Source organism: Salmo trutta, unplaced genomic scaffold, assembly GCF_901001165.1.
Source record: "Salmo trutta unplaced genomic scaffold, fSalTru1.1, whole genome shotgun sequence".
In the NCBI taxonomy this organism is placed as follows: domain Eukaryota; kingdom Metazoa; phylum Chordata; class Actinopteri; order Salmoniformes; family Salmonidae; genus Salmo; species Salmo trutta.
Genome location: NW_021822210.1, coordinates 1 through 17,703, shown reverse-complemented (window position 1 = coordinate 17,703; position 17,703 = coordinate 1). Strand labels below are relative to the sequence as shown.

The 17,703-nt window shown below is 40.8% G+C and overlaps 1 protein-coding gene across 1 annotated transcript; it reads right to left on the bottom strand.

Moving 5' to 3' along the window:
• Positions 1 to 13,376: 13,376 nt before the first annotated feature.
• Positions 13,377 to 15,687, bottom strand: LOC115180976 (uncharacterized). The gene is made up of 2 exons (XM_029743074.1): positions 14,172 to 15,687; positions 13,377 to 13,848 (listed from the first exon to the last, which is right to left on the bottom strand). Exons 1-2 carry the CDS (start codon positions 15,231 to 15,233, stop codon positions 13,630 to 13,632), a joined length of 1,281 nt encoding a protein of 426 aa, XP_029598934.1. The 5' UTR covers positions 15,234 to 15,687; the 3' UTR covers positions 13,377 to 13,629.
• Between the last annotated feature and the right edge of the window lie 2,016 nt (positions 15,688 to 17,703).

The window sequence follows — 17,703 nt, the reverse complement described above, 5'->3', positions numbered from 1 at the left end:
CCGGTGCTTTGATCCTAGTCGCCTGGAGAAACACAGCGAGATCTGTGCCAAGCTCTCCTCCAAGAGCTCTAGACGAGGGGTCTATGACTCCACCATGCACCGTCTCAAAGGCACTGTACTGGCTGGCTACGTGAAGTGATCCGTGATGTGATGCACCAAGGGACCTGAGTCTGTCACTCTTTTGTATTTAACAGACAGACATACAGTGACTGATAAACCACCTGCTGCCCAAATGAGGACTTCTACCTTGGAATCTGTGAGGGTTCCAATAAGAGGCAGTACTACTAGGAGGCAGTATTGTATCCAGAAACGTCTAAACCAACAGTGTTCAGCAGTTCCTCAAATCTACAGAAACACCTGTATAAAACACCACAATAAAATCAAATCCAAATACTCATCTAAATCATTCTGTCAGATGTGTTACTAGTGCAGGAAAATAGAATAAACTAAATATTAAGAAACAAGGGAACGTATTTGTCAAATCTGAATATGAAAAGGAGTGATTTTGTTTCATGCGTTTTAAAAAAGAAAGATCAACTAATTAATTTAGTTGTATAACTTACCAAATTTACACAAATAACTGAAGTTGGTAAGCTTTTGACAGCTTTATACTTGGACTCTCGACATAATCCATGGATGATTACAATTATAATTCGATGATGTCTGCTAGACTAGTTGACTGACCTGTAGGGCAGGCAGAATCCCGTGTCTCCCTTCTCCACCTCCTCCTTGAACTGCTGCACACAGTCCAGGAAGGCCACCGTGGCATGGTCAAACTTGTTGTCCCAGAAGAAGCGCAGGCCCCCTGTACAGTACAGTGGTAGCTCCTACACACGCAAGAAGAAAGAGAGAGTGGAATGTACCATATACAACATGGCTTATTCACTGGGGTTGGCTTCGGCCAGTCTAATGAGCATTGGAAAATAGTTCACTCTTTTTTTCACAGCTCATTAAAAAAGGTTTGTTTGTCTCCATATAGTAGCCAGCGGTAAGTGTGTTCATGTACTGGACCTTTTAGTTCGAGACCTCACTTGTTGGTAACAACCATCACACCTCCTCATCCATGCTTCACGGTGGGAACCAAACATGCAGAGATCATCCGTTCACCTACTCCTCGTCTCACAAAGACACGGTGGTTGGAACCAAATCTCAAATTTGGACTCAACAGACCAAAGGATAGATTTCCACCGGCCTAATGTCCATTTCTCGTGTTTCTTGGCCCAAGCAAGTCTCTTTTTCTTATTGGTGTCCTTTAGCAGTGGTTTCTTTGCAGCAATTCGACTATGAAGGCCTGATTCACAAAGTCTCCTCTGAACAGTTGATGTTAAGACGCGTCTGCACTGCAAAAATTGAAATCTAAGTGAGATTAAATATCTTAAATACTGGCAATATATGCTTGTTTTTGGTCTGACAAGATATTTCTTCTTATCAGCCAGTTTGTATGTTGGAGCATTTCACTTGTTTCAAGCTTTTTTGTCCTTAATTATCTTAAGATAATATAACTTGTTACTGAGATTGTGTTATTGGTTCTGAGTAACTTAATGCTCAAAACTAAAAATACCAGAATTATAAAGCTTTTTGATCAACACTGACAAGTACAAAACTGCTTTGTCAAAGTCAAAATTTCTTATTTCAAGCATCTTATCCTTTTCATCTCTTCACATATTAAGAACAGATAATGACCAAATGGAATTCACTGTTTTATTGTTAATCTTACACACAGCACAGCAATCATGTAGACAAAATACAGTACAGAACAAAGACAGTACACTTTTCATATCTGGGGAACACACTGAGTCATTTGAACTGTTGTCCAATTCTATTACTTCCCCAAGATGGTATTTGACATGTACATAAGTTTGGCTCTTGTTGCTAATTGTGTAATGAGAGGTAAAATCAATCAGCTTTTCAGCATCCACTAACTCAGTGGCCTGTGCAAAGTGTGGGACCTCAACTTGATAAGACATGATGTTTCTATCAAAGCATATAGTTTGAAATGGTTGATATTCCAAACAATAAAGCCGAGAATCAACAACAAATATGTTTTTGACAGTCCAAATTCTGGCATATTACCATTCAGTACTTTTGCAAAGATCATGGACTTCTGAGTTATGTATTCATTACAACCCATTTGACTGATACAGCATGGTTAACTTCATTGAAACCTAGGAAGTCCCTCATTTTTCCACGTAACTATTGTAGATCTTTAACCTCTGATACAGGTCTCATCTCCCTTTCATTTGAAAAAGTGGGTGCATTGAACTGTCAACATTTTGGCAACTTTCATATATTTGGTTCTGATTGATCAAAGACTTGCAAATATTTTTTTTTAAATTGAGCTTGGAAGCCCATTGTTTAAAGAAACATTGTTTAGACTCGAACCGCATACACATATGTCTAATCATTGGACCCAATGACTTTATCTGTGATGGCAAATGTATCATATAAAGCTGTTTAGGTGTAACATTGCGGTCTGGAAAAAGCTCCTTCCAATGCTTCAAATGATTTACAATGAGTAACTTCAACCTAGACACAGTCACAATGGAAAGAACAGGTGCAAATACTATCTGTACAATCTCTATTAGCTCAATTGTCAGTCGTATATATGCATTGACTTCCAAACTCTCCAAAACAAATGGCAATATCCTTAGCAGGACAAGCATTTGCCCAGATGACTGTTTTAGTTTTCCATCACTTGACGTTAATGTACTAACAGAAATTGGGGATGGCCGATCGCTAACATCTAGAGGGGAATAAGAGAAACCAAGAATAGCAGAATTCACTGAGTCCAGATCAATCTGTCCTGACACCACAAGACGATTCAAAATACATTGGGGCTATGCCCTCCAGAATTACATGCATAATGTCTTGCGGAGTTTGTTGTATGATATCAAAGGCTGAGAATTCAACTAACTTGCTCCTTCTATTGATCCCATATGTTGTTCTCAGGCTGTTGCGAAGCAAGTCAATCTGTGCCTTTTCTATTTCATCACACTGTCTGACATGCTTCTCCAATGTCCTTTCAGTATATGCATCCTCATTGAAGTGTGACTGCATGTCCTCAAAAGAACACTCAGTGTCTGCACTTACTGTAGGCAAAGCCCACACCCTCTGAACCCTGCTAGTTCATGTTGTGCCAGGGTGTCTCCAGACAGAGAGACCATGGCACCATATATCGTTTTCTCGCCGTTAATAGTTAGCATTTTAACCCCACTGTACAATGAATGCATCCATGTCTTCCTTGATTCTATTCAATATTACATCTACACCAGATTGACAGAGGTCTGCTGATCTAGCCATGGCAAGTAGCCTGATAGCAGCGAGTTTAGACCTGTATTTTGGATTCATATTTCCTAGGGTGTAGTACACCATTAACAACTTGTTTTTTGATGCAAAGGATCCTAGTGGATTACAGATCCAGATGACAGATTCTCTGAAAATAAGGGATGTGATTTTAGAAGAGCACCATCAATAATTAAATTTAATTTTAAAAAAATGTAATCTTTAATTTAACAGGGAAAACAGACTGAGACCTGGATCTCTTTTACGGCTGTTGACATGTACAGTTTTAGGTTTACAGACAAGAACATTTCAAACATACAAAACAAAGACACAATTCAACAGAAACAATCACAGACAACATCATATTGATCCTCCATAACATTTTTGACATGGGCAAGGGACACCAGAGTGTCTAACTTAAGTTGGATCTGCAGTTTGTTCCATAAATAAGGTGCAAAGGAACTAAAGGCAGTCCTACCCAACTCTGTGGAGACCACAGGAGTCTCTAATGTAATCCACATCTGTGATCTGGTTTTAAAATTAGTATATCTAGTGGAAATTAATGATGATATATATGGAGGTAGATTTAAAAGAAGTGCTTAATAAATAAACAAGAGCATGTTGCTCTCGCCTCACAGATAGAGAGGCCCAACCCACATGCTGATAAAGGATACAGTGATGAGTTTTGTAACTATCACCCGTGATAAACCTGAGTGCACAATGGTAAATAGCATCCAGTGGTTTTAATGTGTTTGCCGATGCATGCATATAGATAATATCACCATAATCTAAAACGGACATAAAAGTAGCCTGCACAATTTGTTTTCTATTTACGGAGGACAGACAAGCCCTGTTTCTGTCAAGGAACCCTATCTTGAATTTGAGCTTTTTTCCCAATTCAGTAACATGGTTTTTAAAAGAAAGCCTATCATCTCACTATACCCCTAAGTATTTATATGCAGAGACCTGTTTGATTTGAGTACCATCCAAGCTAGTGATTACAAAAGTGTTTCTAACTGAGAGTTTAGACCTAGAAAAAAACAGGATGTTTCTTTTCTTAGCGTTTAAAACAAGTTTAAGCTGTAAAGGAGACCCCTGTAGTATCCTAAAATCAGACTCCAACTGCATTAAAGCTTGGTCCGCTGTTGGAGCAATAGAGTACATCACTGTGTCATCTGCATATAAATGGAATTTACAATATCTGACATCATCACCAATGTTTTTTATATAAAGTGAGAACAATAGTGGGCCAATTATTGAACCCTGAGGGACCCCTTTAAGTAACTGTAGGGGGTCAGACTTGACCCCGTCGACCATGACGGCCTGAGTTCTATCTTTAAGATAGTCATAAAACCATCGGCAGGCATCAGTGCCCAGTCCTATAGATGACAGCTTACTCAAAAGGATAGCATGGTCTACAGTGTCAAAAGCTTTTGACAAATCTACATGGGGGTAGCATGCTAACTTGGTTTGCCAACTTTCCAATTCAAATGAACGTTAGCTAACGTTAGCTTGCTAAGGAGAAAGATAGACGGGTGTAAACAAATGAACATTACCTTTTAATTCTGCGGTTGATATATGGTCCATGCCTGGATATGTGTCATCCATTCCATCTTCATTCATGGTGTTGTTAGATGACTCAAAGATTTGGACCGTATTTGACTTTTTAGTTTTTTAGGCCTCTCTTATTTAGCTAGATAATGTGATGAACGTACGTCAGTTAAGCAATATCACAAGAGAGGGAGTGCTGAATATCAGCACGGCTGTGATTCGGTCGTAGGTACGAGGCCGCAGGCCAAAGATAATAATATTCAGTATAACAGCACGACCTCGAGTGTGATATTGGTTTTATACAACACTTCTACAAGCGCAATTTCTTAGTTAACAGTAATAAGCAACAACAGATTATGATTTGTTTATTTATTTCATCATTTATTTGGCTCCGCCAACACACATAGTTCCCCAACTGGTCTGGAACTGGACTGTTGCCAAGCAACACATATACATTTTCCTCCACACTAGCTTGCTACTGCTACTTTGTGTAGGTCTACACGTTACCGTCCTCTCCTGACGACCATTCATCATTTAACTCAAATGTTATTTGTGGAAATATGTTCATATTTGCCGTGCGAAGTTTGTTACAATTTAAGATAGATAACGATTGTTAATGTAATTAACGGTTATTAGAACACCTGTAAAGCGGAGTGATACATGTATGGTTAAAAGTCCCAGTGGTGTTGTTCTCTACTCCAATAAATTACTTGGTTTTATTATAAATACTGAACATCATTTTCACTTCTTTCTGCCCTTTTCATCGAAAGCAGTGGGAACGTTTTACTTGCGTTTAGTAACGTTCAAGATGCTTTGACGGTGCGTTATCTGCTGCGTTTTTATTACTTTTTCATTGAAACTGTTATTGAGCCATATCAATAGATTTCACAGTCGCAGCCCTGATTTCTGGCTGCTCTGTGGTATTGACGGATGCTCTGAGGAATATAGTGTACAATTCCTTCCATCATGTAAAGAGAAACCACCTTCAACACCTACTTGATTGCACCCGACCAGATGAACAGCCATCAGAGGAAAGCCAAGCACCACCGGAACAAGTAAGTAGCTAGCTAGCATTTTTTTTGTTCTCTGGACTTAACATTTTTTTTTTATGAACAGACGATACACGGACCAAAGTCATACTGTCCATTAGGCTATTCGATCATTGTAGCCATAATGACTCTTATGGCTAAAGCTGGGTTTATGTGAAATAATCGATGATAAATAGGAACAAAACACTTGAATAGCACTATTGGTGACACTAAATACAATTTCAAATCATCTGTTTCTTTGATGTGGTACACAGGACAACATTCAACCCGATAGTCTTCTAGCTAACTCCAGCATCACTGATCAGCAACTCCATACATCTGACTCAGATGATGGGCAAAAGGGGCATTGACCAACATGGAGCTGTCACAGTGCAACAAGTAAGTTACTCCGTTGGTGGCAATCTACTGAAATTTACCATATTTTTTTTTACTTAGATTTACTAATAGCATTCATAGTCAGTCTTCACAACCACTTCTCCTGTCACAAACATTATACTTGTCATGAACTTGTAATGTCCAGCCTCAGGATACTACATTCAATGTCAACATTTTTTTTAGAATCTGACAACACATGCCACTGCTTTTGTGATAAATGCCAGAGCCAAGCATCGTCTCTCACAGGTAAGATACTTTTTCTGAACAGAGCAGAGCATTTGGTTTGTTACATTATGCAGATCATTTTGTAGTGGTTCAGTGATGGTTGAGTTCATTCTCAGTGCTAGGTTGTCCACCTTACTATTGTTGATCCCTTATGTCCTTATGTTAATGAATATGTCAAAAGAAAATGTGAATATCATAGGTATACATGATGGTGTGTTCCAACCTCCATGATTGATGACATCCCCACCTCTCTCACTATCTCATTTTCAGAAAGGTGTGAATGACATTGTTGCTGGGGTACAGCAGGATCAATCATTTACATTTACATTTAAGTCATTTAGCAGACGCTCTTATCCAGATCATCACTATTGGACAACCTCAGGAAGCAGATGGAGGCAGTGCTAAAGAAGCATTCAGGAAGCACATCAGGTCAACTTGAAAAAGATGCAATGGATATAGTTGACAATTTCATTGACCCTTTTGCTGGCGTTGCAACATTTAGATAGGACAGTGTTACTAAGAAGCAGTTTACTGTTTGGACGCAGAGGAAATTCCAATTGCTGGAACCATATGCAGGATGAAATGTGGAGGATCAAAAGACATTTTCATCAAAGACAAATTATTTTATTATGTACCATTAGTCAAAAGTCTAGAGCAGTTCTTATCACACCCAAGGATTTTGTCTATGGTTGAAAAGGGACCCCGCAGGGCAAGTTTTTTTTCATGACATTGTTGATGGTGCTCTTCTAAAATCACATCCCTTATTTTCAGAGAAACCAAATGCATTGCAGATTGTTCTGTACACGGATGAAATAGAGATCTGTAACCCACTAGGATCCTTTGCATCAAAAAACAAGTTGTTAATGGTGTACTACACCCTAGGAAATATAAATCCAAAATACAGGTCTAAACTGGCTGCTATCAGGCTACTTGCCATGGCTAGATCAGCAGACCTCTGTCAATCTGGTGTAGATGTAATTTTGAAAAGAATAAAGGAAGACATGGATATATCCATATGTGAACTGATTGCTCCCTATCTATCGTCAGAGCTCGTGCTGCTAGGTGACCTAAACTGGGACATGCTTAATACCCCAGCCATCCTACAATCTTAGCTTGATGCCCTCAATCTCACACAAATTATCAATAAACCTACCAGGTACCACCCCAAAGCTGTAAACACGGGCAACCTCATAGATATCATCCTAACCTACTTGCCCTCTAAATACATCTCTGCTGTTTTCAACCAAGATCTCAGCGATCACGGCCTCATTGCCTGCAACCGTAATAGGTCAGCGGTCAAACGACCTCCCCTCATCACTGTCAAACGCTCCCTGAAACATTTCAGCGAGTAGGCCTTTCTAATCGACCTGGCCTGGGTATCCTGGAAGGATATTGACCTCATCCCTTCAGTAGAGGATGCCTGGTTATTTTTTTTCAATGCATTCCTCACCATATTAAATAAGCATGCCCCATTCAAGAAATTTAGAACCAAGAACAAATATAGCCCTTGGTTCTCTCCAGACCTGACTGCCCTTAACCAACACAAAAACATCCTGTGGTGTTCTGCATTAGCATCGAACAGCCCCCGTGATATGCAACTTTTCAGGGAAGTTAGAAACCAATATACACAGGCAGTTAGAAAAGCCAAGGCTAGCTTTTTCAAGCAGAAATTTGCTTTCTGCAACACAAACTCAAAAAAGTTCAGGGACACAGTAAAGTCCTTGGAGAATAAGAGCACCTCCTCCCAGCTGCCCACTGCACTGAGGATAGGAAACTCTGTCACCACCGATAAATCCACTATAATTGAGAATTTCAATAAGCATTTTTCTACGGCTGGCCATGCTTTCCACCTGGCTCCCCCTACCCCGGTCAACAGCACCGCACCCCCACAGCAACTTGCCCAAGCCTTCCCCATTTCTCCTTCTCCCAAATCCAGTCAGCTGATGTTCTGAAAGAGGTGCAAAGTCTGGACCCCTACAAATCAGCCGGGCTAGAGAATCTGGACCCTTTCTAAAATTATCTGCCGAAATTGTTGCAACCCCTATTACTAGCCTGTTCAATCTCTCTTTCGTGTCATCTTAGATTCCCAAAGATTGGAAAGCAGCTGCGGTCATCCCCCTCTTCAAAGGGGGATACACTCTTGACCCAAACTGCTACAGACCTTTATCTATCCTACCCTGCCTCTCTAAAGTCTTCGAAAGCCAGGTCAACAAACAGATTACCGACCATTTCGAATGCCACCGGACCTTCTACACTATGCAATCTGGTTTCAGAGCTGGTCATGGGTGCACCTGAGCCACGCTCAAGGTCCTAAACGATATCTTAATCGCCATCGATAAGAAACAATACTGTGCAGCTGTATTCATTGACCTGGCCAAGGCTTTCGACTCTGTCAGTCATCACATCCTAATCGGCAGACTCAACAGCCTTGGTTTCTTAAATGATTGCCTCGCCTGGTTCACCAACTACTCTGATAGAGTTCAGTGTGTAAATCAGAGGGCCTGTTGTCCGGGCCTCTGGCAGGCTCTATGTGGGTGCCACAGGGTTCAATTCTTGGGCCGACTCTTTTCTCTGTATACATCAATGATGTCTCTCTTGCTGCTGGTGAGTCTCTGATCCACCTCTACGCAGACGACACCATTCTGTATACTTCGGGCCCTTCTTTGGACACTTTGTTAACTACCCTCCAGACAAGCTTCAATGTCACACAACTCTCCTTCCGTGGCCTCCAACTGCTCTTAAATACAAGTAGAACTAAATGCATCCTCTTCAACCGATTGCTGCCTGCACCTTCCCGCCCGTCCAGCATCACTACTCTGGACGGTTCTGACTTAGAATATGTGGACAACTACAAATACCTAGGTGTCTGGTTAGACTGTAAACTCTCCTTCCAGATTCATATCAAACATCTCCAATCCAAAGTTAAATCTAGAATTGGCTTCCTATTTCGCAACAAAGCATCTTTCACTCATGCTGCCAAACATACCCTTGTAAAACTGACCATCCTACCGATCCTCGACTTCGGCGATGTCATTTACAAAATAGCCTCCAATACCCTACTCAATAAATTGGATGCAGTCTATCACAGTGCCATCCGTTTGTCACCAAAGCCCCATATACTACCCACCACTGCGACCTGTACGCTCTCATTGGCTGGCCCTCGCTTCATACTCGTCGCCAAACCCACTGGCTCCAGGTCATCTACAAGACCCTGCTAGGTAAAGTTCCCCCATATCTCAGCTCGCTGTTCACCATAGCAGCACCCACCTGTAGCACGCGCTCCAGCAGGTATATCTCTCTGGTCACGCCCAAAGCCAATTCCTCCTTCGGCCGCCTCTCCTTCCAGTTCTCTGCTTCCAATGACTGGAACGAACTACAAAAATCTCTAAAACTGGAAACGCTTATCTCCCTCACTAGCTTTAAGCACCAGCTGTCAAAGCAGCTCACAGAGTACTGCACCTGCACATAGCCCATCTATAATTTAGCCCAAACAACTACCTCTTCCCCTACTGTATTTATTTATTTATTTTGCTCCTTTGCACCCCATTATTTGTACTTTGCACTTTCTTCTACTGCAAATCTACCATTCCAGTGTTTTACTTGCTATATTGTATTTACCTCGCCACCATGGCATTTTTTGCCTTTACCTCCCTTATCTCACCTCATTTGCTCACTTTGTATATAGACTTATTTTTCTACTATATTATTGACAGTATGTTTGTTTTACTCCATGTGTAACTCTGTGTTGTATGTGTCAAACTGCTTTGCTTTATCTTGGCCAGGTCGAATCTGTAAAGGAGAACTTGTTCTCAACTTGCCTACCTGGTTAAATAAAGGTAAAATAAAAAAAAATTGTACAGTGGGGTTAAAATGCTAACTATTAACGGAGAGAAAACGATATATGGTGCCATGGTCTCTCTGTCTGGAGACACCCTGGCACAACATGAACTAGCAGGGTTCAGAGGGTGTGGGCTTTGCCTACAGTAAGTGCAGACACTGAGTGTTCTTTTGAGGACATGCAGTCACACTTCAATGAGGATGCATATACTGAAAGGACATTGGAGAAGCATGTCAGACAGTGTGATGAAATAGAAAAGGCACAGACTGACTTGCTTCGCAACAGCCTGAGAACAACATATGGGATCAATAGAAGGAGCAAGTTAGTTGAATTCTCAGCCTTTGATATCATACAACAAACTTCGCAAGACATTATGCATGTAATTCTGGAGGGCATAACCCCATTGGAAATCAAATGTGTTTTGAATCATCTTGTTGTGTCAGGACAGATTGATCTGGACTCAGTGAATTCTGCTATTCTTGGTTTCTCTTATTCCCCTCTAGATGTTAGAGATCGGCCATCCCCAATTTCTGTTAGTACATTAACGTCAAGTGATGGAAAACTAAAACAGTCATCTGGGCAAATGCTCGTCTTGCTAAGGATATTGACATTTGTTTTGGAGAGTTTGGAAGTCAATGCATATATACGACTGACAATTGAGCTAATAGAGATTGTACAGATAGTATTTGCATCTGTTCTGTACCGTCAGGGAGCTGAAGGTTCGAGTTGCCAAACATCAGCCTCGAAACCTTAATGACTTGGAGAAGATCTGCAAATAGGATTGGGACAAAATCCCTCCTGAGATGTGTGCAAACCTGGTGGCCAACTACAAGAAACGTCTGACCTCTGTGATTGCCAACAAGGGTTTTGCCACCAAGTACTAAGTCATGTTTTGCAGAGCGGTCAAATACTTATTTCCCTCATTAAAATACAAATCAATTTCTAACATTTTTGACATGCATTTTTCTGGATTATTTTGTTGTTATTCTGTCTCTCACTGTTCAAATAATACCTACCATTAAAATTACAGACTGATAATTTCTTTGTCAGTGGGCAAACGTACAAAATCAGCAGGGGATCAAACACTTTTTTCCCTCACTGTATGTGTATGCGGTTTGAGTCTAAACATTGTTTCTTTAAACAATGAGCTTCCAAGTTGAATTTAAAAAGTATTTGTAAGTCTTTGATCAATCAGAACCAAATATATGAAAGCTGCCAAAATGTAATCAGTTCAATGCACCCAGTTTTTTCAAATGAAAGGGAGATGGGACCTGTATCAGAGGTTAAAGATCTACAATAGTTACGTGGGAAATTGAGGGACTTCCTAGGTTTCAAAGAGGTAAACCATGCTGTATCACTGAAATGGCTTGTAATCAATTCTAATAAATACATAACTCAGAAGTCCATGATCTGAATGGTAATATGGCAGAATTTGGACTGGTCAAAAACATATTGCTTATTGTTTCTGGGCTTTATTGTTTGGAATTTCAACCATTTCAAACTAGACGCTTTGATAGAAACATCATGGCTTATCAAGTTGAGGTCCCACACTTTGCACAGGCCACTGAGTTAGTGGATGCTGAAAAGCTGATTGATTTTACCTCTTATTACACAATTAGCAACAAGAGCCAAACTTATGTACAAGTCAAATACCATCTTGGGGAAGTAATAGAATTGGACAACAGTTCAAATGACTCATTGTTTCCCCAGATATGAAAAGTGTACTGTCTTTGTTCTGTACTGTATTTTGTCTACATGATTGCTGTGCTGTGTGTATGATTGACAATAAAACAGTGAATTCCATTTGGTCATTAATTGTTCTTAATATGTGAAGAGATGAAAAGGATAAGATGCTTGAAATAAGAAATTCTGACTTTGACAAAGCAGTTTTGTACTTGTCAGAGTTGATCAAACGGCTTTATAATTCTGTTAATTATAGTTTTGAGCATTAAGTTACTCAGAACCAATAACACAATCTCAGTAACAAGTTATATTATCTTAAGATAATTAGGGACAAAAAAGCTTGAAACAAGTGAAATGCTCCAACCAAAAACAAGCATATACTGCCAGTATTTAAGATATTTAGTCTTACTTATATTTCAATTTTTGCAGTGCAGACGTATCTTAACATCAACTGTTCATAGGAGACTGCGTGAATCAGGCCTTCAGAGTCGAATTGCTGCAAAGAAACCACTGAAGGACACCAATAAGAAGAAGAGACTTGCTTGGGCCAAGAAACACGAGCAATGAACATTAGACCGGTGGAAATCTATCCTTTGGTCTGATGAGTCCAAATTTGAGATTTGGTTCCAACCGCCGTGTCTTTGTGAGACAAGGAGTAGGTGAACGGATGATCTCTGCATGTTTGGTTCCCACAGTGAAGCATGGATGAGGAGGTGTGATGGTTGTTACCAACAAGTGAGGTCTCGAACTAAAAGGTACAGTACATGAACACATTTACCGCTGGCTACTATATGGAGACAAACAACAAACCTTTTTTAATGAGCTGTGAAAAAAAGAGTGAACTATTTTCCAATGCTCATTAGACTGGCCCAAGCCAACCCCAGTGAATAGGCCATGTTGTATATGGCACATTCCACTCTCTCTTTCTTCTTGTGTGTAGGAGCTACCACTGCACTGTACAGGGGGCCTGCACTTCTTCTGGGACAACAAGTTTGACCATGCCATGGTGGCCTTCCTGGACTGTGTGCAGCAGTTCAAGGAGGAGGTGGAGAAGGGAGACACGGGATTCTGCCTGCACTACAGGTCAGTCAACTAGTCTAGCAGATATCATAGAATTATAATTGTAATCATCTATCGATTATGTCGAGAGTCCAAGGATTAAGCTGTCAAAAGCTGACCAACTTCAGTTATTTGTGTAAATTTGGTAAGTTATACAACTAAATTAATTAGTTCATGTTTCTTCATTTTTCCAATTCATAAAAAAAAATCACTCCTTTTCATATTCAGATTTGACAAATACGTTCCCTTGTTTCTTAATATTTAATTTATTCTATTTCCCTGCACTAGTAACACATCTGACAGAATGATTTAGATGAGTGTTTGGATTTGATTTTATTGAGGTGTTTTATACAGGTGTTTCTGTAGATTTGAGGAACTGCTGAACACTGTTGGTTTAGACGTTTCTGGATACAATACTGCCTCCTAGTAGTACTGCCTCTTATTGGAACCCTCACAGATTCCAAGGTAGAAGTCCTAATTTGGGCAGCAGGTGGTTTATCAGTCACTGTATGTCTGTCTGTTCAATCCAAAATACAAAAGAGTGACAGACTCAGGTCCCTTGGTGCATCACACCACGGATCGCTTCACGTAGCCAGCCAGTACAGTGCCTTTGAGACGGTGCTTGGTGGAGTCATAGACCCCCCGTCTAGAGCTCTTGGAGGAGAGCTTGGCACAGATCTCGCTGTGTTTCTCCAGGCGACTAGAATCAAAGCACCGGCCGCAGTGCTCACACTGATTCAGCTTGGAGTTGGCTGCACTCATCCCAAATCGACGTTTCAACACCACCTGAATGAATGGATGTTATCAGATGGGACAAATAATGGGCAGCTGGGCAACAAAGACAAGATATACAACATGTACAAACCAGATGAGGCTGGTGGGAGGAGCTCATTGTAATGGCTGGAATAGAACAAAAGGAACGGTATCACACACATCAATCACATGGAAACCATGTTTGATTGCGATCAATTCATTTCATTCCAGCCATTACAACGATCCTATCCTCCTATAACTCCTCCCATCAGCCTCCTCTGATACAAACGCACGTGATCACCAACACTACACTAGATCAACAGTTAGCATGGCTTTGGAATGTCAAGCTACTTTACCTGTCTGTCCTCCTTTTTCTCTTCCATGTTCAAACCCTTCTTGACTTCCTTTGGCTTGCTAACAGTGTATCTCGTGGCTGTCTCCTTTGGCTTACTTGCCACACTGCTTTCTTCTCCATTTCTCCTCACCTCTTTAATCCTTTCTTCCTCTTCTTCCTCTTCTTCGTTATCTCTTATCATCTCCCATAGGTCAGAATCCACCTTCATCAGGCAGATCTCCTGGATGAACTTCTCCACCTTTTTTCTCAACCGCACTTTCGCGTTTTTCTCCTCCAAAGCCTGAGCATCCATCTTGGCCCCACTCTTAATCAGTTTCAATTCTTGGGTGACACTGATCAGCTTGGCCTTCATATATGCCATCACCTGCTCAGCCTCTGAGTTAAAGACGTCCCATACCATCTCATCGGGGCACGGCGGTAGATCCTGTACAGTTAGTGTCTGAGTCTTGAACTGAACGTGTTTCTTCACAACCTGCCTTCTGTAAGCAGGACGAGGGCTGCCCTCTGGTCTGACTGGCTGGAATGGCTTCTTCTTGGCATCACTGTTTGGCACAGTGACTCTGGCTCTAATGGGAGGCAGTGGCATCTTGGCGACCATATTGGCTCCATGGACTGCCTTCATTGGCTTGGCACTATGGAGGTAGATGTCTTTCACCACGTAGGTTTGATCCCTCTTGGTACGGATGGGTTGCAGTGGCTTCCGGATGGAAGGAACAGTAGCCTTCCCTGACTGCTGAGATGTTGGAGCTACATGCAGTCCTTGACTCTTCCCATTGCAGATGGACCTCTTCTTCTGCAGTACTGGGATTCTGGAGGGAGGATGTGGTTTCTTTTCCACAGCCTTCAAACTGGCAAGTCGCTGCAGTGCACCCTTTCTTTCTTCAGTCAATTCCAGTACTGGGATTCTGGAGGTGTTAAAACTGTTTTGTTTGAGCGCTAGAAGCTTCTCAGTGGTCTTGGGTTGAGATGGCAGGGCAGGCTGAACAGAGTTGCTACTGGCAGCTCCAAGGTTCCCTGTTAAAGCATTATATTCCATTAGCGGCTGCAAGAATCTCCTCATCATCAAGGAGATTGACAGTGGCCTTCTTCTAACCTCGTTCTACAACTAAGTTGTAGTCTAGTAGCCCTTTCTATATTTTATGGTGATCTACTGTGTTAACTATATCTCAGGAGGAATCTGCTAGATTGTCTTGGATACTAGTGTTCTATTTTCAGCAATCAGACGCCAGAATGTTCAAACAGAACATTTGGAATTTATTGATCAGTTGTGACATCATAATTGGTTCACAAATAATGAGACTTCTGGAATCTCACACACTTATGTGGATGTGATGTCATAATAGATCATAATATACTGCCCAAAATGGTAAATGTGACCTACCTGTGTTGAACTGCTTGCCCTCATCTCATATTTAAACATGCCACTTTTCTTTGAGGTGAAACATATTACTGAACTCTCTGAATTGTCAATTTAAAGACATTTTGCCAATTTATTAATGACTATATTTAGCTAACATAGTTAGTTCTTACCTTTGCCTCAGCAGTCGCGTCCAGATCATCATGGCGTTTGTAGTTCTTTATGATAGCCACATTAGCAGCTAATTAGCATTTCATTTTTGGGGGCTAAATGCAAGTGACTAAATTGATAAGTAACCTTGTCCTACAGATATTTACACGGTTATTGAAACATCACACAAGGGTAAACCTTCATGAAACACATCCCTTATTTTAAGTGTTTCTAAAATGTCCTATGGTGGAAAGACGGTTGGAACCATTTCTTGTTTGACCGCTATGTATTATGGGTATTATGACTCATACTGTGGTACTCTATTGTACTTACACAAATAACTGGAGTTGGTCAGCTTTTGACAGCTTAATCCTTTGTCTCTGCACGATCATTTGCCTCCAACTAGTCACTAGCATGAGAAATCTGCAGATGATTTTGTCCTAGCATACTGGCCTTAGATTAAAAAAAACAATGCTCTCCTTGCTTCCCCATGATGTTTTGAGAGGGTGGGGAGAAGACTGGAGGAAGGACTTTTGAGATTCACCACTGGTGTGAGTTCCAATCGAAGAAGTCTTGTTTCCTTGTTTGATTTCTATATTGACCATTTGAAAGGACAAGATTAAAAACGGTTAAATTATAAACATTCAAGTCCACCTAGACTTGTAGGTGTTATGAAGGTAGATATCTGAGACTTTTGGAGCACATTCCAGGATTGAGTCCTAATAGTAGCTAAGTGGCTTCTGGTTGTGTCTTTTCCTTCATATGCACATATCTTATGACACTGGATAGGTGAAAGCTGTTGTTTCCAATTGACCTGTTCAATTCTTAAAGATCAGTACACATGAAGGGAAGGAGAGCAGGACACGTTGAACTACTGAGATGCATCACTGGAATGGGTTGTTATGTATCACATGCTTCTTACTTTGCTCCAGAAGCAAAACTGGAGAGTCACAAATCTGTTTTTCCTGCCTATTTTTCTTCAATTGGTTTGTAATTTTGTGGTTCAACTACACTCTAGCCACAGAATAATGTACATTTATGTTTTAATAGTTTTTCTTTTACTGTGCTGACAAGGTAAAGATGGTTTAAGTTCACCATGCGTTGGAACAGCATTGGAACGTTTGCCTTGTCTGTTCTGTCTCCCCACTCGCAGGGTGCACCAAGTGTCTACCGAAAGCTTTGGCGTCAGGATTATGCTGTGCTTTTGTTCATTGGTAAATTCAACAAGGCAATCCTTTTACTACAAGTGACTTCTTGGTGTGGATATAAATGTAGACAAGGAGGCTTGTGGCAGTATTTAATGCCCATATCACTGTATGATTTGGTTTTTCAGGTTCATTACATATGAACATTCCAATAATGGACCCACACAGAACGTCTTATGTAAAAGGATATTTCCAATTCTAACATTTGTATAAAAAAGGTCATCAAAATGTATAGACAGATTTATTGATTACGTAAGTATTCAACCTCATGAGTCAATACATGTTAAAATCACCTTTGGCAGCGATTACAGCTGAGAATCCTTCTGGGTAAGTCTCTAAATGCTTTGCACACCAGGATTGCATGTTAGTCTTCAAGCTCTGTCAAGTTGGTTGTTGATCATTGCTACAAAGCCATTTAAATCTTGCCATAGAATTTCAAGCCAATTTAAGTCAAAACTAACTAGGGCGCTCTGGAACATTCAATGTTGTCTTGGTAAGCAACTCTAGTGTATATTTGGCCTTGTGTTTTAGGTCATTGTTCTGCTAAAAGTTGAATATCTCCCGGTGTCTGTAAAGCAGACTGAACCAGGTTTTCCTCTAGGATTTTGTCATGGGCGTCGTAAGGTTTGGACCAAGGCGCAGCGGGTAAAGTGCTCATCTTCTTAATTAATTTAAAGTAACGTGAACACTTAAACAAAATAAGCACTGGAGGTCTGATGCGTGGGGCTGGCTTTGGAGGCGCCAGACTATTAACACGCACCTAAAGGCTCGTGCGGAGAACAGGAACAGGGTACACTGGGCCGAGGAGACGCACTGGAAAC

Excerpts from the sequence above, each read along its gene's own strand:
- LOC115180976 (XM_029743074.1), bottom strand. The coding sequence starts at position 15,233 with ATGATGAGGAGATTCTTGCAGCCGCTAATGGAATATAATGCTTTAACA. Across the intron at positions 13,849-14,171 it reads AGAAAAAGGAGGACAGACAG|GTGGTGTTGAAACGTCGATT; the intron begins GTAAAGTAGCTT and ends CCATTCATTCAG.